Consider the following 22,114-nt stretch of genomic DNA (forward strand, 5'->3'; position numbering starts at 1 on the left):
CTCAGTGGTTCTTTTGGAACAGAATAGAGTTCTGAGAAGCAGAGTCTACTACCCAGCGGGTGTTCAGAAACTGAGTCTGGCCATTGCTTGGTGCACCTTCTGTGCTGGCCACTGTGACCAAGGAGAGCACCCTATTTAATGTTCGCAACAATCTGAGGTGAGTATTGTCCCCGTTTGACGGAGGAGGAGCTGGACTTGGATGAGCAGCTTACTCCCCTGAGGTCACACACACCCCTGGCAATGCTGTCTGGTTTTCACGGCTTCCAGAGCAGCGGATGCAATGTGTGCTCTAACGGCCCCGCAGAGCAGGTGTGAAGGGGACTGGGGTCGGGGTAGCAGGCATTTATGAGCTTGAGAGAAGCCGGAAAGTCCCCAAAAAGTTAGGAAATGTGTTTTCCCCCATTTATGGAGAAGCATATTTTTTTCAAACGAGGTTCCAAACATACACGCATGTGACTTTCCCAGCATCCCGTGTGGTAGGCACAGCAGATAGGGGTGGAGACTGAGGCTTGGAGAGTGAAATGAATGACCCAAGGTCACCCAGCCTAGCAGGCAGGAGCCAGGCCGGAACGGGTACCCAGGTCTTCTGACTGTAGTGTTCTTTCTACTCTACCACAGGTGTAACGTGGAGAAGGTGCCCAGTAATTCTCAGTTGGAAATAGAAGGAAACAGGTCAGGATCTGTCTTGTATTCCCGTGTCTCTAAATACAGGTATCCAAACAGACTGATTCCTGAGGAGTCAGAAACAAATTTCTCCAGTCGCCTCCTGATGACCCCCACCTGGAATGTGGGCCGGAGGTGCAGATATTCCAAAACACCTGCTGTGGCTTTGGGGTTGTTCATGCAGTGTTTCCCATCGGTGTCCATTCTGTAAATGCACTTCTGAAAAGGTGTCACCAGCCTGCCTGCCCCTCCCTGCCACACCTCGGACGTGGGTTTCTGTGGCTTTCCCCCCTTTTGGCGCAGCTTCTGTCTGACATCCTGCGGGCTTCTTCACTCTGTGTGTCTTGCTTTAGAAGCTCAGTGACCAGCACCCTGGCTCTGGATCGCCTGCAGTGCGTGGTGTCTGACGTTCCAGAGTGAACTCATGGCACGCCGAGCGTTCACACTCTGGGTTGAGTTCAGGGCATGACTGCTGGGCCTGCCAGTCACGTATAGTCCTAAGTGTCCAAAGCCAATCTGTTTAACATTTGCATGTCTGTGCTTCTGTCAGGTGGAAAGAAGAAATGCTTTTCTCTTAGAGATCTTGTGAGAATAAGATGATGCTGGTTGAGAGGGAGAGAGGGGTTTGCCTGATTTACCAAGGCTGGGGGTTGTTAGTAACGTGTTGAGAATGTACAGTTAGCCTGTACCTTTAAAAAGTGTCGGTATAATACTTTACCATCTGTAGTCCATATTTGTTAGTTGACCCAATAATGTCCTTTATGGCGTTTTCCCCCACTAGAATAGGACCTGAAGTAGGGCAAGGAGGAAAAAGAGTGGAAACTGCCCTGTGTTTCAGAGTGAACACTGGTCACTAGCTGTGGCATCCTCCTTTGTAGAAGGAGGCCGAAAGTGGGGGTGATGTGTACCCTCCCACGTCGGTGTGGAGATGAAACTATTGAACAAGATTGTCTTTTCAAAAAATATTTTCTGTTGGTGTTCGATGAACAGTTATGCATCCTGGAAGCCAGACACACCACCCATACAGTGTCCTGAGAGATGTTAAGAATTGTGGAAAATTGTGTTCTGGTTTTGCCACTGTGAGAAAGAACTCGGTTTGGATTTGAATTTCAGGACTGTGACAGTAAATACTGGGCATAGTTAGTGTGGGCAGTTTAGATAATGAACTAACTGGGGATAACACTTCCACCCGCCCCCGACAACACAGAAAGGAGGCTTTGGGGTCTAAATGGTGTGATATAGAGGCTAAACACCCAGCCCAGGGAACAAGGACACACACAAGCTCTTTTCCCCTTCTTCCATCAAAGTGGTCATGTGACCGTGGAAAGTGGATTAATAACAACTTTAAAGGTTATTGTGAGCCTCCGATGTCAAGCCCAGGCTTTCTGAGGAAACGGTATGACTGTAGGTAGTTGGCACCTAGAGAAATCCATTTTTACTGGAGACATGTTTGAACTGGAATTTCCAGGGCCATAGCAAGGGGCCCAGGCTTGCTTCCTCGGAGCTGGGGAGGCTGTTCCACCCCTCACTCTCACATGCTTCCTTTTCCCAGAAGCCTGAGTTTAGGACATGTTCAGAAGTTGCATGATGATGTCTACTTTCTTAAAATTATTTTTTAAATTCTTCATAGGTTCAAAAGCAATGGCCATTTTCTGTGTGTTCAGTCTCTGTGCAAGTGTTGAGAATGGGAGAGAAATGAATAAAATGGAATACCTTAAAGCATAGTTAGAAAGAGCTCTATGAAGTCATTACGGATGCAGTATATGTATAAAGCCAATGGACGGGGTGGGAGGGGAGGAACAGAGCTGCAATGGGGAAAGCTTTGAGTGGTGGGCTGTGGGCAAAGTGAGGACTCCCCAAGTAGACTGTGGCAGGGGCAGGGGGTGGGGCATCAGTTCTCCACCCATGTGCATGGGCTGCCGTGGAGGAATGGAAAAGCAGGATTCCCTGAGAGACCACACCAATCTCAGGGTGACTGGGCCATGAGATACAAGGGAAGAGGGACATGGCATGGGACGTAGCAATGGACAGGAAGACAAAAGAATACATACTGAGAAGTGTGATTGCCAAGACTTAGGAGCAGACTGGACGTGAGGAGGAAGATAACTCTCTGATCTCTCTCCTGAGTGGTAAGTGAAGGTGGTGTCATTTACAGAAATGTGGGTGAAGTGAAAGCATGGTGCGTGCCTGTGTGCGTGCACATGTGCAGCTAATAACAGCCCTTGACATTGTGATTATTTTGTTGGTATTGACTCTCCCTTCAGGACCAGCCAAGAAGCTCTTTTAGACAGAATTTATTTTTAGCAGTGTCGACACCAGGCATTCCATATTTCTTTAAATGCCGTAGAAGGGCTGTGACTGTGGGTCTCAGGTCCAAGCACCTTCACATATAATGGCCCTAATTAGATTATAGAGAAATCGCTGTGGAAAGACAGCAACGTGACCTACGCTTTGAGAAAATCTTGGTTCTAGCTGAAGAGCCTTTCTCCGTGTACTGTGTCGGACACTTTGGGCTCTGCCCGAAGCTGACAGTCGGCCTTGTGTAGCTGTAGCCTGGCGAGGTCAGAGCCTCATGCACTAGATGCTTCCCAGAGTGTGGTCCTCACCCTCAAGTCCTGTAGCTTCTTGGAGAACTTCCAGCTCAGTTAGAGACTCTGAGAAGTTTTCCTGTAAAGGAACCTGCTGAACTTGGTTTAATCCAGTGCTTCCCAAACTCATTTGACAAACGTACCCTGCCCTGCCCTTTCAAGGAACACTGTTAGCAGTGCATTAAGCTTGTGTTTCATAGAGCCCACCTTGGGAAATGTTGGCTTTGAGCTCAGAGGGTGCATTTACTCCAGAGAGAATCTGCTCAGAGATATCTGGATTCCAGCACTTTAGTTTGCCCTCATTACAAATATTGATCCTTGCAGATGTTTACTGGAATAGGCTGCTTTGACTCCTGGTGACTTGACACTTGTGTTGCTCAGCCAATTAGACCCACGTACAGCAGGTGGGCAGGCCACAAATAAACTTGGTTTGTTTGCTTTCCCAGGCACAAAGGGCCTCCCCAAGGCTTCCAGCATTAGCCTGGCCCAGAAGCCCGGGGTCTCTGCCTCTCGAAGCTCCAAGCCATTTCCAGCATAAATGGCCTCTCTGAGGGAGGGAAAGGAGTCCCAGCTGGAAATCACTACATTCATTTTCTAACTGTGTTATAAACCATCCTCAAAACAACTGAGTGTTTTGATCAAAAATAGATTGTGCTGAAAGACAGCAGTTATTACAGTGTGTATGGAAAATAATAGAATTAATAATAATACAGAATGAACCCCATTTCATGCCCTCACAACTGTAAACCTACTTTCGCCCACCCCCTCTGTTCTTGTATATTCCTGGGGAAAAATCTGCCCCTCTCCCTTAGAATTGCACCTCATCTGTCTTCCTTAAGAATTTACCAAAAGGGCCATCGTTATAGGAGAAAGCGGAGCTCTGGAGCCTGCTGTGACCCGCCCCTTTAACAGAGTGACGCTTGAGATTTGCGGCGCAGGTGGAGAGGCATTTGATTCTGCCTGCTGGAGCTGTATGCTTTTGAGTTGGGTCACAATTCAACAAAAATCTGTGAAGCATTTTTTTTTTTACCTTAATGAGGTCAAGGCACAGGGAAAGATCAAAGGACAAAACGGGAAGGGAAAGAGGGTCCTCACCTTTCGGAAGGAAGGCGTCCTGAGCAACGTCCAGGTGTACAAGACGAGGTGAGGAGTGCTGGCCAGGTGGCTGACGGAGGAAGCCACGAGGCCCTTCAGCCGCCACGTGTAGACACGTGGACAGTTAGGATCCTCTGCCTGCGACTGCTGTTACAAAATGCTAAGTGAGAGAGAGAGAAGCAGCTACATGTCCTGAGTTACTATTTCTCAAAAGTCAAGTGATAAATGACATATCTTCTCAAATATCTCCTCAAAATACTTGCTTAAACAAACGGACAACCTCTGAACCCAAGTCCCGCTGAGCACCCCTGATTCATAGTAATAAATTCAGTGAGAGAATTCTGAGGAAATAGAAACTTTCTATAGTAGATTCTGACCATTGCAATACATTAAAATTTTATAGAATTATGTTCTATCATTCTATGTATTTATTTGGCTGTCCATGGTAGAGTTAAGTTAAAAGGCGTCAGTTGGTGACACGGGATATCCCTGGTGGTACAGATAAAGGAGGGGCCTGTGCCCCCCAGACGTCATTTCTCTGGGTTATCAGATTAGACTTTTGACTTACAGCATGTTTTCAAAGCAGGTAACTCAGTAAAATGGTTTGAGACCTACTTTATTTATGGATGATAATATGGTTCCAAATTACAGTGGATTGTAAATCTTCCTTTTGTTGAATAAGTGCGTTATTATTAATGTTGGTTTATGTGCTGGCATATGACATTCTGGTTCTTCGTCAATGCCTTTTTAAGAACATGGCTGAAGCTGTCAGGCATTTAAAATGTGATGTCCTGTGTTCTTTTTCTCAGCGAATGTCACAACAAACAAGCATTTTACCATTCTTTAAGGCACATAATTCTAAAATGCATAACTTTAGACTCTGTAGCATATACCTATAACATTATACATGTATACATATACACACACAAATGTACATGTGTATGTATACATATATGTGTCTATATTTTAGCTTAGTGTAGATTACAAAAAGTAAAACTGCTTCAGAGCAACTGGATTTCAGACTCTTGATAAAGCCTTGGTGCTGTTCTTACTGAGCTGAGCAAGCCCTTTGCAGCCTGCATACACCAGGGCAATCATCTGCCGTCAACCTGGTATAGCCTTGTTTTTGTTGATTTACTCAGGCACATTATATACCTATATTCTTAACATAATCCTTGGTGATTTTTGCCAGCTACCGATTCCGCTACCAAAAGCAAGCCTGCCCCACCCCATTCTGTTTTGTTATTATCTCATTTTTGCTCCAAGGGCCTGGGAAGTCAGATTTCCAAGCTTGTTAGGAATTACCATCAGTCAACACTCCATAAGTTTCAGGTGAGAGATCTCAGTAGTGAATACAGAAAGCAGGTGCTTGTGACACCTAGTTTGTGGCTGGCTCAGGTGTCTGGGGTCTTTCTGGGTAAGTGGGTGCCACTCGGATCTAAGAGCATTTTCAGGTGGCTTGTATTAAAGAAATCTCACAGGAGTCTGACCCTGAAAAGCCGCCTCTTGCTTTCACCTACTGCCCTCCAATGCTGACCCAGTTTCAGAGTGTTTTTTCCCACGTGATTTCCTACATTTGGTTCTTTAGGACTGCAATAACTTTTCTGTAGGATTCTTCTGACTCCAAGTGGTATTCTACACTATGACATCACTTTCTTACAGAGGCAAGATAGCCACATGTTCACATTGATTAACTGAACAAAACTGACTTTGACTTTAGTTAAAATCTTTCTCACAAGTAATTATTAGAAATGCTTGTCAACAGATTAGGTTGGGCAGATTTAAAAAATTGTGAAGCAGCAAAAAAAAAAAAAAAAAAAAAAACAGATGAAGAAGAAAGAAAGAAAAGACCTTCACCTAACATCGGATCTTCTTGGTTCGGGCTTGTTGGGAAACGGTAAAAGCCAGTATTTTAAGGGAGTGGGTTTCCTAGCTGGCGTTTCCATCTGTCATACTTTTCCAACTACACCCAAACTGTAGTCAAAAGTGGAGCTGATGTAATATTTCTGGTGTATGCAGTCCTCATTTGGGAATCACAGTAGTACAGATACACAATCGTTGCCTTTGCGTTTCTGGGGCTTATGGGAGAAACTATTGGTTCCCAGATGAAACACAGCAGAGTAAACCTCAATTTGGTGTGTGTGTCTTTGTGAGTAAGCTGTACATGCCAGGTTTCAAACTGCCACTTACAGTGGCTTGCAGGGCTTTTGTGTGTCACCGCATGACATCATGGCCACATGTCCCTGTGCCCACTGGCCTCTGTGGGGAGAAAATTGTGCTCACCCACCAGCATCATTAAACTCGATTAAGTGCAGTGGGTTCCTTTACATTTTTATTTCAGGTTACACTCCTCCCCCACCCATCTCTTGCCTTATCAGGGTCATGTTTCTTATTCTGTGATAAATCATTGTCTGAAATAGACCTGAAATTACAGGGCAGCAGTGGAATCCTTTTTTTGGTGGAGGGGAGCAGGTATCATTTTTGTGATGGGGAGCTTACTTCTAGGTAACAATTTATACTTAGGCCTTAAATTGTGTAAAATGACATAATGGAAAATACCTTGGGGGTAGGGTAAGCGTTTCAACAGAAACAGAACACCTTCCGCAAACTACTGCACAATTAGTCCATTGTTCTATACTTAAAAAAATAAAAAGGAACTTTCCATCACTGAAAAAAAAAGCAGTTGAAAAGGTATACTGAAAAAGGCTTAAGTTTGAGAAATGCCAAGAATTCAGAACTATCAGTCTGCTTCACTCCCTCTTTCTTCTTATTGTTTTTTAACCTTTAATTTAGGAAAAACTAAGTTACTTTTGGGATTCATGAGCAAGGGGTCATACTGACCCTGCATTCTATAGGTCGTGGAAAAGCCAGATGTCCCCCAGGAATGCCTGGCGTTTCCTCCTGAGCCGGGTCAGACCCACCGCCTCTGATGGGGACAGGGAGGGTGGGGCTGTAAGTGAAAGGTTCCCGCCCGTGTGGAGGAGAGCAAACGGAGCACACGTGGAGGAATTAAGTTCTGAGCAGTGAGGGACAGAATTAACTAACACTGAGTACTGCCCTCTCCATTTTTGTGGAGGAGGGGCTCTTGATTCTGGGTGGGTAATAAAGTATTTGAATGGAAGACAAGGAGAGACACCCTTCCAGCTATGGAGTGATAGATGGGGCAGCACTGGAGACTTGGAATACTTCATGGGGCGGGGGCATTGGCCATAGTACTTGGGGGTGCATAGGAGAGAAGGTGTCCTGGCCGGAAGAGCCAGGTCAACAGTACAAACCAGGTTTGCAGAGGAGGAGCTGAGGACAGCCTCGAAAGCCAGACTGAGATGTCTGAGCGGCCATGGAGCCAGCAGAGCCACAGGAAGCCTGTCTTGGACAGCATCCAGGTCCTCCTTTTGCCCACATCCTCTGTTCTGAGGAGGGGAAAAGGGAAGTGGGATAGGAGTATTTTTAAACTGAATAAATTTGTCTCATTTTACAGTATTGGCCCCAGGTTTCAGAACATTCAGTTTCCTCCTCTATGAGCCAGTGAAACATATAACTCTGAACTTGTCTTCTTAGAGGGTCTAGAATTTCTATGACCAGACTCAGGACAGAGACCCAAACCAATGTTGCTTTAGCCATTCTGGCCAGGTCAGAAAGAGCTTTATCACACTAATTTCTCACTGCACCAGTGGCACAGTTGAAGTTAAGGGTGTGTCCATCACAGGGGTACAAAGCAAAGACATGCTCATAGTCTGTCAATAGAAAAATGACACCATCTGTTGGCAATGTAGAAAATGACACCGTGAAGATGTCATTGAGGGTCAGGTGTTAAATCCAAAATTTCAAAGAGGCCTGACTCTCCAATTATTGCTAGATTATAAAGAATGCTAATTATAAATGTCACTAGTAGGAAAATTAGTGTCTATAAATTATACTTCAGCTATTCCTTTTCAAATAGGTAAGACTTTTGTGTATATAAATCTCAGAATGGTAGAAAAAGAATAGACCAGAAATTGTGGCCATATGTTGGAGGTGATAGTAAATAAAGTAGGTTTTGTCATATACTATGTGGTGTAATTTATGGAGGTACAAATGCATTTCTCATCCTGGGAAGGTGGGAGGCATGTGAGTGGCTGTGAGTGGGAGAAAAAAAACACCTTGATTCTTGCCACAATAATCTAAAAATCCAATTTCCTATTAAACTACAGTCTTCTTAAACCTCTTTGTTTGCTCCTGATTTTAGTATTCATGAAGCCCTTATATGCATTGAAAAAATAAAACACTGACCCAGTAAAACAGAAAAACTCGCCCATCCCTTTGACAGAGGATTTTCGGTTAATTTATGCAGGCCCCTTTGCACTTCAGCATTTCCCCCACTGGTTGCTAGGCAACCATTTGAGTTACTGCGCATGCCTTTTTTATGATAACTGTCATTATGATTATTTTTTAATTATACAACTGAGACTATGGATTAAAACAGCATATTGTCACTCATTCTTTGCTCCTGCGTCTAGCATTCTGGCATACTCCTAAAATCACCTTCTGAAATTTACATGGCAGTGATTTATGGTTATTTTTTTGATATTTCTGGCTTCACAAAGGAAATAGAGATGGCATCATAAGAGAAGCAAGATTTTTGCGAAAAAATGACTATACCCTATCTCCCTCCAGCTGTTACTGATGTAGATAGGCCAAGTCAGATACTAGGCTTGTGAATCTAAATTATGTATATTTTGTTCTTTTAACCATGTCTGCTTCTAATGTTAAATGACATTAAAAGCTTATATTGCTTTATATCCTGCTTTTCAAAATTACCAAATGCTAAGCATTTGCTGCTGTTAAATGTGCTGTCAGATAAAGCCACCATGCATTTGGGGGAGGGGACAGCACCAATCCAGAAACACCAGGCATCCATACTTGCTAAATATGTTTGTTCTTTTCTGCCCAGATTCTCCATACACACAAAAGAGCAGGTAGGTGAGATGATGAGCTATAATAATAATAAAGGTACACAGTGTGTAAAATGCTTGAAAGGGAACATGACCGAAATGATAGGTAGTCACTAGGCATGGACAAAAGCATTTCATTTGAGATTCCAGACTATATTCTAATATATTTTCTGAATATAAAGTGAATTTGAAGACAAAGGATTATGGAAATAGCCCTTTTTTTTACCAACTCAGTTATTAGTCATTAAAATTTTGAATTTTGGTTGAATGGGATATTGTAAGTGTTTCTATCAAAATGAAAAGATATAAATGACTCTGAAAGAAACCCACAGTGCACTTCTCAGATGTGTGGCAGAAGTGAGCACCTACGGTATTTTCACGTGATTTTGAAGTTCGCAGAAGAGGCGTTACTCTCCAGTAGAGCCGTAAATTGTCCTTGGCATAAAGAACCCCACACCGATATGCATGGGATGCCAGTTCGCTTTTTTGACGTTCTCTGAAATGAAACGCAATGAAACCTCTCCTTGGTGGTGTGTGATCTGTTATGTGTCTGTTTCCCTCACCCCACAGTTCCGGGCGGCAGCTCAGTGAAGTCTTCATCCAGTTACCTTCCAGGAAAGAGTTACCAGAATACTACGAACTGATTAGGAAACCAGTGGATTTCAAAAAAATAAAGGTAGATTTTTTTTTCTTACAAGCTTAAAAATAAATACATAAGGGCATGTAAATTCATTGAAATGATGATAGCTAGGAGGTGGCAGTGGCATGTTGTCACCAGAAACGTTGGGATGTCTTGTGCCTTTGCATCATGTGTGTGATGTCATCGTTAAGCTGAGAGAGCTGCTATTTTGTTATATTGGGTTTTATTTAAGAAGTTTCAGCCCCACTGCCCTTTCTGTTTCCCATCATGTGTTCCTTCTTCCCCCTTGTTAGAAGGAACACGAGTGGGAGGGTGGGCTCTGAATGGCGCCCCCCGGAGCTGTGCAGACCCACATCCCTGGCAGGGCTGTGTGCTGAAAAGACAAAGGGAAAATCGGGCTTTGTGCACCAAGAACTGATTGTGGTATTTTTCTCTCCCTCTTCTTTCTTCTGTTTTATCCAAAACTTTCATTAGGAAAGAATTCGTAATCACAAGTACCGGAGCCTGGGCGACCTGGAGAAAGATGTCATGCTTCTCTGTCATAATGCTCAGACATTCAACTTGGAGGGATCGCAGGTCTGTCTTCAGTTGTCTGAAAAAAATTTTAACCTTAAATGTCCTTCATTCTTTTAAGTAAAATATTTCATTTTTTACATTTGAACCATTGCTCCTATCCTGGCAGAAGAAAAACGAAAATTAAAAGCCTATATTCTATGCTACCTGTGTAAGTAAATTGAAGCTTTGGTATTTTCCAATCCACTGCCAGCTCTTCTGTACCACAGCTACACTAACTCCACTCCCACTTCCCTTAAAGGCTTCGCTTTTAATTAGAGGAGGAATTCGAGTAAATCACTCAATGTAATGCTCAAAGGCAGGAGGTCCAATTTGGCTTTTATAGAGATTGTAGATTTGATTACCTTTACCTTCACTTTTCTGATTGTGACCATGCATCAGGAGTTGAAACTACTATGGTTTAAATCAAAAAATATATATATTAAAAAACCTTGCCTTAATTGCTTACAAAAGATTGCTTTCCATCAGGACAATGGTAGTTCTCTTTGTCCCCCATCCCCACAGTAAGCACGCATAAGAATATATGGTGACACTGAATTCATTAAACACACAGTGGAACCTCAGTTCGCAAACTTAATTCATCCTGGAAAGTCGTTCAAGAAGTGATTTGTTCGAAAACCGAATTTCCTTTGTTTCCTGAGAGACTGACCATACAGGTGTCAGCCTGAAAGGGTTGTCCTGTAAAGAACCAAATCCTGAAGTCATGTTGGACCACTGAGGCATTTCTGCCGTGAGCAACTTGGTCAGGAACCAAGATGTTCAAGAACCAAGGTTTGATTGTAACTAGCAGAGGACACTTTCACTTCGATTATACCTCAGTTTCACTCACCTTTTTCTGGAGCTCCCATTTTCCCATCTGTTTTTCTGGACTAAGGCTCTCAGACCCATGAATTAAAAAGAACAGAGAGAGGTCAGTATGTCTGCCAACCAGTGCAGTATTGGCCACCATTAGATTCCTCAGGCCTCTTGCCTCACCTCTGAACCTTTGTGTCACTTCCAGTCACCAAACTGGGGAAGAGGGATCTTTAGAATGTGTCTTGAACAGATTCTACATTCTTCTAGGTTAATTAGAATCAACAGTATTTTGACCATAATGGGTCTTGAAAGCAAACCTTGCATTTTCAAGAAACACTTCAAAGAAAGAGAAGATGAAAACCAGGACACAGACAGTAAATACAGGAGTCAACAAGGAAATATTTGTGTGAATGACTGTGTACACTCTCTGGGTAGATGTTTGGGTTCTGTGTGATGCTGTGACAACAGTGTAATAAGTACCCTGTCCCTTTCCAGTCCCGCAGCCTCCCTCTCTGCCCATACTCACTGTCTCACACCTGAAGTGGCCTCTCCACTGGCTTCCCTCCCGGTCCATCCTGGAGGGCGGTTTATCTTTCTCTGACCACCACCTTGTCCGACTACTGCCCACCAAGCTCGGCAGTTCCCCATTCTAGAATTTGATAATTCTAGGATAAACTTCATCTCCATAGGCTGCTTTCTAAAGCCGTGCATCACCCTAACTCTTTAGTCTCATTTCCTACCACGCCTCAAACTAAACAGTTTGTGGTCTAGTCAGACTAGTCCCTTTAACACCTGCTTCCCTGGAGATCCCTGCAGTTGTGAGAAATACTGTGCAGAGAGAGCCCGTGTATCCTTTAGATCATCACAGGATGGTAGCATGTAACATAGTCCATTATCGTAACCTGAAAGTCGGCATTGGTGCCATCCCAGGTACCTCCTTTTAATTCTTGCCTCTTCACCTTTCTCACTTGTTCTCCTTTCCTAAAAAGCCCCTTCTCCTTTCTCACCCCTGATGGGACCCCCCCTCACCTTTAAGGTCCAACTCATCTCTAATGTCTCCAGCTAGTTCCACCCAGGGGCCCCATCCAGTGCTGTCCCCGGGTCCTGTGTCCTCCTACTTGACTATATTGTTTGCGGGTCCCTACAAGTCACTGGTGTGTGGCTTGTCTTTACAATAAGGGAATATGTTCTTAGCAGAAATCACTTTTAACTTGTTCTTTATTTTTTGCTTAACTGTGGTAAAACACAGTTAAGCAAAACACAAAATGTGTCATAACCATTTCTAAGTGTGTAGGTCAGTTGTGTTGAGTATACCCTCACTATTGCATAGTGGGTCTTCAGAACTCTTCCGTCTTATAAAACTAAAGCTCTGTACCCATTAAAAACTCTTCCTTCCCCCTCCCCAGCACCTCTCTTTCTATTTCCATGAATTTTACTGCTTTAGATACCTCATGTAAGTGGAATCGTTTAGTGTTTGTCTTTTTGTAATTGGCTTATTATTTTACCGAGTTAATGTCCTCAAGGTTCATGCATGTGGCAGGATTTTCTTCTTTTTAAGGCTGATATTCCATGGTATGTAGTGCCACATTTTGTTATCTGTTCACCCATCAATGGACATTTGGTTCGCTTTCACCTCTTGGCTATTGTGAATAATGCCACCGTAATAGGTGCGCGGATATCTCTCAAGTCTGCTTTCAGTCTTTTAGATGTGTGCCTAGAAGTGGAATAGCTGGATATATGGTACTTCTATTTTATTTAAACTTCTTTTTAAAAAAGAACTTTCCCGACCTTCACATTTCTTTCAGCAGCTACACAGGGCTGTGCTCAGGTTTGTGCATGTACTAAAAATAAAGTATTGATTGGGATGGTGTTGGTTGGTACTGATAAACTCAATAATAAAGAGTAGTTTCCATTTTGTTAGGGAAATTGCATTTTTCAAAACGGTTGCTTTGCTGCACTATTTGATAGATCAATTCAAATAAGTAATGTAATTTTTAAAATTCTTTTGTTATCAGAGATGAGAGGATATGTTTGGGAAGTCCACCCTTCTTTCCCAAGTTTCGTGAATGTACACACACAGTGAAATGGTTTCAACTGCATATGGGCCTTTTTATGTAAGAATATGTGTGTTGATATCAGACTAGGGTGTTCTCCTATAGCTATAAAAGCTAACACTGATGTTTCTACTAAAATCCATGTAAAATAAAGCTGGTGTGTTGCGTAAGGAAGAGAAGTGCATGCTGTACAGTTGCGAATCTTGGGTCCTCAGCTTACAGTTTTTAACAGGTGCCACTTCACCCCTTTAGATCTATGAAGACTCCATCGTCTTGCAGTCGGTGTTTAAGAGCGCACGGCAGAAAATTGCCAAAGAGGAGGAAAGTGAGGAAGAAAGCAATGAAGAGGAGGAGGAAGATGAAGAAGAGGAGTCAGAGTCGGAAGGTCAGCTCGGGCTTCTGGTTCCTCTCCTGCTTTGCCCCTGGCCACCTGCATCAGTTGTTCGCACAGATGCCAAAAGTCAGATGTTAGAGAGAGACAGATATGGACTGCAGTCTTCATTCTCCAGTGTCCTTGCTGGACAGTCTTAGGCAGTGCACTTAGCCTGGCTCAAGCTCAGTTTGCTCCCTGGGAAACCGAGATAATAAGCGTGCCCCCAAAGCTTAGTGCATGGGCAGGCTCAGAGCAAATGCTCCCTGAAGGTGGCCTTGGAAAATCAGTGTAATGTATATTTCCTATCAACATTGCAGGTAATACCTCCTACCTGTTCTTTAGCACAGTGGTTTTGATAGGTGGCCTCCACTCAGGTTTTGGATTGGTGGCTTGAGGTGGGGTCTGAGAGTCAGCATTTCTAACAGTTCCCAGGGCATTCTGCTGCTGCTTGGCTCATGACCACACTCTCAGAAACACTGCATTGGAAAACGATCGCCCCATTGAGTTGGAACTGGGGACTCTGCTGCATTGTGGATCAGATATTGATCCTGTCTTTATTCAGAATGTTAATATTTTGTTCATCTTGTATTTTTGGCATTGATTTTTTGAGTTTTTTAAAAACATTGCATTAGAATGTTCATCCTGATTACTCAGTTTCAATGCCCTTTTAAATTCTGTACCCAAGGGAAGTACCTCTCTTGTCTTACCCTAGTCCCAATCTCCGCTGATAACCTTAGTCCTCAAAATCCTAAAATGTCCTCTTACCTAATTATGATTTCACCCCATACCTTCTCGCAAAATAATAAATCCCAGTAGTTTATGGTCTGCTTTGTAAAACAGTACAGATATGCTTTAAAAACTTTTATACAATGTGTTCCTAATTACATACTTATTATAGACAACTTGGAAAAATACTTTTTAAGAAAGGAAAATCCATATAATTTTATTACCCAATATACAGTTAACATTTTAAGTTTCCTTCCAGCTTTTTCTACACACAAGGATTTTGTCTATCCAGTTTTATAGCATCGTCTGTTTATTGTGAGCATTTTCCCATAGCAACCAGTGTTTGTCGACAGCAGTGTATATTACCATTCGTTAATGTACCAAACCATATTAATGTCACTGTAAATAATGCTGTCCGATGCAGTCTTACCCAGAAATCATTGCGAACATTTTTAAAATATCTGATGCACATGTCCTGCCATGCGGCCAGAGTGACGTCCTTTACAGTCTGTGTCCCCATCCCTAGTCTCATTCTTTTGAGTGATAACACCTTTTATTTATTTGACCATTTTCAATTTTATATGGTTATTACCTAGGCCTAATATCCTAACCTTTGATGAATAAGTCTACATTATCTTAGCTAGTATTTCCTTTTTTTGAGCCAGATTTCTAACCCATTTTCAAATAGCTGTCCTCCCGTCCCATCTGTCAGTTTAGCCTCTTGCATCTCTCTTGAGGCCTGGCACGTTAACTTCCAGCTGCTGCTCTAACGAATTGCCGCAAACTTTGTGGCTTAATGAAACAAAAATTTAGGATCTCCTAGTTCTGTAAGTCACAGTTTTGATCTGGGTGTCTCTGGGCCAAAATCGGGGAGTCAGCAGCCTGCGCGTTCCTTTCACTAGGGGCTCTGGAGGAGAATTCATTTCCCTGTGCATCTTTGGCACTTTCTTGAGCCTCCTCCTCTCAAACTTTCTGTTTTCTCCCAAGATGTAATTGACGTGTAACATCCTATTACTGTCAGGTGTACAACATCATGATGTTATTTGTATGTATTGTGAAATGATCACCATTAATTAGTCTAATTAACTTCCGTCACTATACATAATTAGAAAATTGATTTTGGGGGGGATGAGAACTTTTAAGATTTAGCAAACTTTTAAGAACTTAGCAAATTTCAAAATGTAAAATACAGTGTTATGAACTATACTCATCATGCTGTGCCTTAACCCCATGGCTTATTTATTTTATAAATTGGACTTTGTACCTTTTGACACCGTTCATCTATTTTGATACCTTGCAACCTACTCCCTTGACCTCTGGCAACCACCAAATCTATTCACTGTATTTATAAACTTTTTTGTTTTTGAGTATCCCCATATAAGTGGGATCATATGATATTTGTCTTTCTCTGACTTACTTCACTTAGCATAGTGCCCTCTCGATCCATCCATTTTGTTGCATGTGGCAAGATTTTATTCTTTTATGGCTGAGTTGTATTTCATTTTATATATATATAAATATATATATCACATTTTCTTTATCTATTCATCTGTTGATGACACTTAGTAATGTTGCAGTGAACATGGGGATGGATGTACCTTTGAGTTAGTGTTTTATTTCCTTCAGATAAATACCCCAAAGAGGAATTGCTAGATCATTTGGTAGTTCTTTTTATTCTCACCTGAGGATATGTCTTTTTATTGATTTAGGCAGGAAGAAGGAGAAAGAGAGGCACATCAATGTGAGAGAGAAACATTGATCGGTCGTTTCCTGTACATGCCCCGACCAGGCATCAAACCCACAACCATTTTGGTGTATGGGTTGACGCTCCAACCAACCAAGCCTCCTGGCCAGGGCTGCGAGTTCTGTTTTTAAATTTGGGAGGTTCCTTCACAATGTTTTTCATAGTGGCTACACCAGTTTACATTCTCGACAACAAAACACTAGGTTTCCTTTCGTAACATCCTCACCAACACTTATTTCTTATACTTTTGATGACAGCCATTCTAACAGGTGTGAGGTAATATGTCTCATTGTGGTTCTCATTTTTATTTCCTTAATTAGTGATGTTGAACACATTAAGGTACACCTTAATGTACCTGTTGGTCAAATGCCCATGCAGATCTTTGCCTATTTTATATCAGGTTATTAGGTTTTTGGTTAGTAAGTTGTATGAGTTTTTTTATATAGTGACTAATTCCTTATCTAATATATAAGTGACAAATATTTTCTCATATTCAGATTAACTTTCCATTTTATCAGTGGTTTCCTTTGTGCAAGAAGTTTTTTAGCTTAATGTAGTCCCACTTGTTTGTTTTTGCATGCACAGCTTTTTTAGTGTCCATTCTTGATCACTTCCAAGATTGATGTCAAAGAGCTTACTGCCTGTGTTTTCTTCTAGAAATTTATAATTTCAAGCCTTATGTTCATGTCTTTGATTCCTTCTGAGTTCATTTTAATGTAAGGTGTAAGACAGTGACCTAGTTTCATCCTCATGCGTGCGGCCATCCTGTTTCCCCACACCGTTTATTGAAGAACTCGCCATTCTCCATTGCGTATTCTTGCCTCCTTTGTCATAAACTAACTAGACATGTGTGGGTTTATTTCTGGGCTCCTTATTCTGTTCCACTGACTTGTGTGCCAATGCCATACTGTTTAATTACCATAACTTTGTAATATATTGGGTTGACCCAAAAGTCCATTTTGTTTTTTCCATAAAATAAAAGACATACTTTTCATTTTCACCAATAACTTCATTGATTTGGATATTTTGAATGTGTTGGCTATCTCCCGCTATTGACTTCTAGTGGGTAGAGGCCAGGGGTGCTGCTAAACATCTTCTAATGCATAAGCAAAGGACTTATCCCCACAACAAAAGACTATTTGGCCAATAGCACCAAGAAACTTCACAAATCACTTTTGACACCTTTGATCAGTCATAGTACCTTCTCCATACACTGCACAAATCATTTTTGCATTTCGTGTTTTTACCTTTCTTGAAATAAAGCACAGTGTGCCAAATATGTTGCATATTTTCTTCCATCATCAATATTAAAATGGCTGCACAGAAGTTCACCAGTTTTGATAAGTTTCTTTTTAAATACATGCTGACGTGACAACTGTCACACTATAACGAAATTGTTTCAATTGAAGTTAAAGACAACTAGGCCCTCAGTAGCGCCATTGTACAGAAAAAAGGAAACAGACTTTTTGGCCAACCCAATACTTTGAAATCAGGGAGCATGGTGCCTCCAACTTTGTTCTTCTCTCTCCAGATTGCTTTGGCTAGTCATGATCTTTTGTGTTTCTATATAAATTTTAGGATTACTTATTTCTGCGAAAAATACCACTGGAATTTTGATAGCGATTGCACTGAATCTGTAGATTGCATTGGGTAGTATGGATATTTTAACAATGTTCATCTTTTCAATTCATGAGCATGAACTATAATATGTTTCTCTTTATTGGTGTTTTCAGTCTTTTTCATCAATGTCTTGTCATTTTCAGTTTCCAGGTCTCTCTCCTCCTTGGTTAAATTTATTCCTAGGAATTTTATTCCTCTTGAAACCCACCAAACATGATATTCTAGAAAAACTAGTTTGAACAAGAGACCCACATTTTCAGTAATTTCATCATCAAATCCTAAAAAATGATATTCTATGGACATGTATCCCAGAACAATACTATGGAACAGATTTCCCATATACTTCAGGATACACACCTATATTTATGTTTTAGCACTTTGGACGCTTCCAAGCACTTTTATTTTCATCCTCATTATAGCCCTGTGAGGGTGCAATGAGTGCTGTCTCTCGGGGCTGATTTAGCAGAACACTGTTAGCAGCTTACCATATGGACGTGTGCACCATACCTCCCCCAGATTCTGCTAAGATAGGCCAACAAACAGCTTTAAGGCACTTTGTCTTAGAGGCAAAAAGCTGGGAACTTTAGCACCCATCACCAGGGGACTGGTAAAAAACAGTGTACACATTAGGTGGAAAATTTTCAGGTTGGTACATAGAAATGTCCCACATGTCTGGAATGTGGGCATATAAAGATCCCTTTGGGGTCAGTGTATAAAGCACATGTGTGTGTGCACTTGAATTCTTCATATTCTTTATAGAATTAGAGAACTGTACACATACAGGATTTATTTGTATGGATGGTTGTATACTTTTTTTCTGGAAATAACCGCCAGAGAGAGAACAGGTAGGGGAGAGACTGGAGATGGGAAAGGAAGCTTTCATATTCATTTGAGTGTTTCATTTTTATTTTCCATTTTAAGCCATTCTACACTGTTAAAAGTATTACTCAACTATTTAATACTCAACTGTTTGAATTTTCTTTTTGAGTCAACTGGAGTTATCTACATAGTAAAATTATTGCCCTTTTTTTTACCCTTTAATTTATAGTTTTTAATGTCAAAGGTCCATTAAATAAATGCCTATACTCCCCCACAAAGTAGAAAGGGCGGCCCTCATTATCCTGTGTAGCAAGATCCCTGTTCAGCCCTTGGCAAACAGGGAAAGGACCCAGCTGCCCTCTGTGGGACCTCAGTTCCTCTTGTTGCCTGTTTAAGGTCACGGTGTAAGTTATTATCCCAACTGAGGCATGTTTACAAGTGAAAGGAGGGGGCGCCAACTAGACAGGATGGCGGGGAACAGGTACAAATCGAGAATGGTCTGTACATTCCTGGACATGGGGCTCATCCTGTGGTTCTACCTGTGAACAGATTTCCCTGTGACTCCTCCTTGCTGTCTATTTTGTTTTTGCTATAGCAAAATCTGTTAAGGTGAAAATCAAGCTTAATAAAAAAGATGAGAAGGGTCGGGACAAAGGAAAAGGCAAGAAAAGGCCAAATCGAGGAAAAGCCAAACCCGTCGTGAGCGATTTCGACAGTGACGAAGAGCAGGATGACAACGTAAGTGCAGCTGCCCTGGGCTGCAGCCGGGATCCCTCCTCCTCCGTTTCCCTAGCACACTGCCGTGTCTTTCCCAAGCCCTTCACTTTATTACCTAGAAGGGAACATGTAAAGATTTGGCGACACTTCATTTTTGATGGATGTGAACTGAGCTGCATGCTGTATAACAACGAATTTGGGTCTTTGTTTACTGCTTTTCTAATAGTCCTCAGAAAATGAAAACGCTAAATCAAGGTTCTCTTTCCCCTTTCCTATCTTCCCACTGCTAACTCACAGATGCAGTTTTCTCCATGGCTAGTTAATATTTTATATCCGTAACAGCCAGCATAGTGCCTGGTCTATAGCAACATTTAGATGAAGTGAGGCTTAGATGGGAGAATAAGAAAAAGTGTTAGGATGTCAGAGTGCTGGGTCTGAGTTGATTTTTAAAACACTATACAAAAAAAAAAAACCAACCATGAATTTTTAAGTACCTAGAGGCATTACTTTTAATTATGCAAAAATTCAGGCAGCATTTATGGAGCCAGGCCCCGAAATGAGTACCTTTCTGTATGATACTGTATTTAATGCTTCTATTAGCATCATGAGATACATGTCACTCTCAACATAGTCCATAAATCAGTGCTTAGGTTATGTGTGTTTTGCTCCAGCTCATGTAAGTAGACAGCAGAGGCTGAATTCAGGTCCAAATAGCCTAACTCAGTCCAGGGCACTGTCCCTGCCTGTGCGGGCAACAAGGGAGCAGAAACTTCTGCTACGTTGCCTTCGGGAGTGCCCTCCATTTCCGTCACTCTTCAGAGGACCTCGGGTTCCCTCCCACCCTCCCCCCCCTTTCTTCTTTCTGGAACGTTAATTTTCCATTTTTGTGCATATGCTAGTTTGATTTTCCTTCAGCACTTTGCCTTTGGGGCTGATGAAAAAGCTACAGAATTCACATCCCACCCCACCCAGCCTTAACCCACGACATAAGCATTTTCAAATACATTTAACACACTGTGTTTTCTTTAGCAGACTTACCAGGGAGTAGACAGCAAATACATGGCACTTTTTCTAAAAAATACAATGTTCAAAATGAAAATTATTAGCTATCACCTATATGGTTTAATTAACCAATGTCACCCAATAAATTCAATAATAAATAAAACCTGTAGCCACACTTGAAAGTAAAGTAGGTGAGCTGTGGAAAAAAGAAAAAGAAAGAAAGATGATGAGTTATAAACCTTCCATGCCAAAGTGAGAGATGGAAAGGCTGTCAGAGGATGCGTGTCGCTGCGCTTCCCAGCTGGGCGCGCTCCTTGCGGCCGAGAGCCCGTGGATGCCTCTCCTCCTGGCACAGATGCAGCTGCCCAGACGGTTACCTGTTTCCAAAACGTCGTTTGTTTTCTGTATGGCTTCTTGAAGGCCTGTATCTTCTCTTTCTTGTAACTTCATTCCCTTGTGTCTTCGTTTTTACTTTTAGGAACAGTCGGAAGCAAGTGGGACCGATGATGAGTGAGCGACGCGGCCCTTTTTCCTCGGTAGAGCTGAATTCCTTCTCCCCTCTCCCACTTCCGCCCAGTGAGTTCATTTGTCGTAAGGGCCCTGGGTTGTTTCTATGTCATCTTCATCTATAAACTAGCTTTAGGGTAGTGCCAGACAAACATATGATATCATGGTGTAAAAAAACACGCACACATACACAAATATTTGTAACATATTGTGACCAAATGGGCCTCAAAGATTCAAAGATTAAAACAAAATAAAGCTTTTGATGGAAAATACGTGAGTGGATAGTATATTTCTATGGGTGGGTTGAATTTGGTGGTGGTTTGATTGTGCCTGGTTTTATCACCCGATCAGATGAGAAGATTTTTGTCTTTTTTGTAGCACTGATAACCAGGAGAAGCCATTAAAAGTCACTGGTTATTTTATTTTTCATCAGGCAGTTTTCAACACTTTTGTTTGTTTGGTATTGATTTTTTTTTTTACACTGTGGTACATATAAGCAACTTTAATAGGTGATTAATGTACAGTAGTTAGACTTCACCTGCATAGACATTTTTCCATTTTATGCTCTATGATCTAAAAACAATGCTTTTTGAACTATCTAAGATTTACGTCTACTGTAAACATGGCTTACTTTCTTTTGCAGTTGATTAAAAAAGGTTTTGTTGAACACGCTATTGAATATTGCAATCTATATAGTGCATTGGATGGCTTTCTTTGTCAACCTGATCTCCTATGTTACCAATGTGGATCGTCTCCTTCTCCCGAAAGTGTACTTAATCTTTGCTTTCTTTGCACAATGTCTTTGGTTGCAAGTCATAAGCCTGAGGCAAATAAAATTCCAGTAATTTCCAAGAATGTGGTGTTGGTGCTTTCCTAATAAAGAGATAATTTAGCTCAACAAATGTTTCTTCTTGTTTTTGAGTTCTAGAGGATTGAAACCCTAGTGCCTGAGTGACAGTCCCTTGCAAAGGGCTAGACAGGCTCTTGCTACAGAACATTTGGTCAAGAGGGGGAAAAAGAGGCTGAGAGAGAGCCATTCTGCTGAAACAAACCAGGTGTGTGCAGGGCGAGGAGTCTACTCTGGTGACTTTAACCCTGAACAACAGCAGAGAGACTGCCACAGCCTAAGCCACACCCAGCACCTCATACCCCCAACCTTTTCTAATGGTTTAAATTGTTTACTAGCTAGAAAAATCTTGTTTTATTACAAGTCAATGGAAGTTAAACACATTTTTAAAAATTTTTTCTAAGAACACAATTTTTGTCA

At 41.8% G+C, this 22,114-nt stretch overlaps 1 protein-coding gene across 6 annotated transcripts in view; it reads left to right on the forward strand.

Moving 5' to 3' along the window:
- Positions 1-21,744, forward strand: part of SMARCA2 (SWI/SNF related BAF chromatin remodeling complex subunit ATPase 2) — a 166,081-nt gene extending 144,337 nt beyond the window's left edge. For 4 of the 6 annotated variants that reach the window (XM_037061731.1, XM_037061734.1, XM_037061733.1 and 1 more), the window contains exons 29-34: positions 619-672; positions 9,848-9,953; positions 10,392-10,493; positions 13,592-13,724; positions 19,217-19,359; positions 20,819-21,744. In XM_037061731.1, the coding sequence (XP_036917626.1) occupies positions 619-672; positions 9,848-9,953; positions 10,392-10,493; positions 13,592-13,724; positions 19,217-19,359; positions 20,819-20,854 (574 nt within the window). In that variant the 3' untranslated portion in view covers positions 20,855-21,744. The remainder of the gene's footprint in view (positions 1-618; positions 673-9,847; positions 9,954-10,391; positions 10,494-13,591; positions 13,725-19,216; positions 19,360-20,818) is intronic. The other 2 variants (XM_037061735.1, XM_037061737.1) reach the window with 1 other exon arrangement.
- Positions 21,745-22,114: the final 370 nt, after the last annotated feature.

The sequence above is a fragment of the Sturnira hondurensis genome, unplaced genomic scaffold (assembly GCF_014824575.4).
Source record: "Sturnira hondurensis isolate 20B ecotype Veracruz unplaced genomic scaffold, ASM1482457v3 Scaffold0013515, whole genome shotgun sequence".
NCBI classification, from domain to species: domain Eukaryota; kingdom Metazoa; phylum Chordata; class Mammalia; order Chiroptera; family Phyllostomidae; genus Sturnira; species Sturnira hondurensis.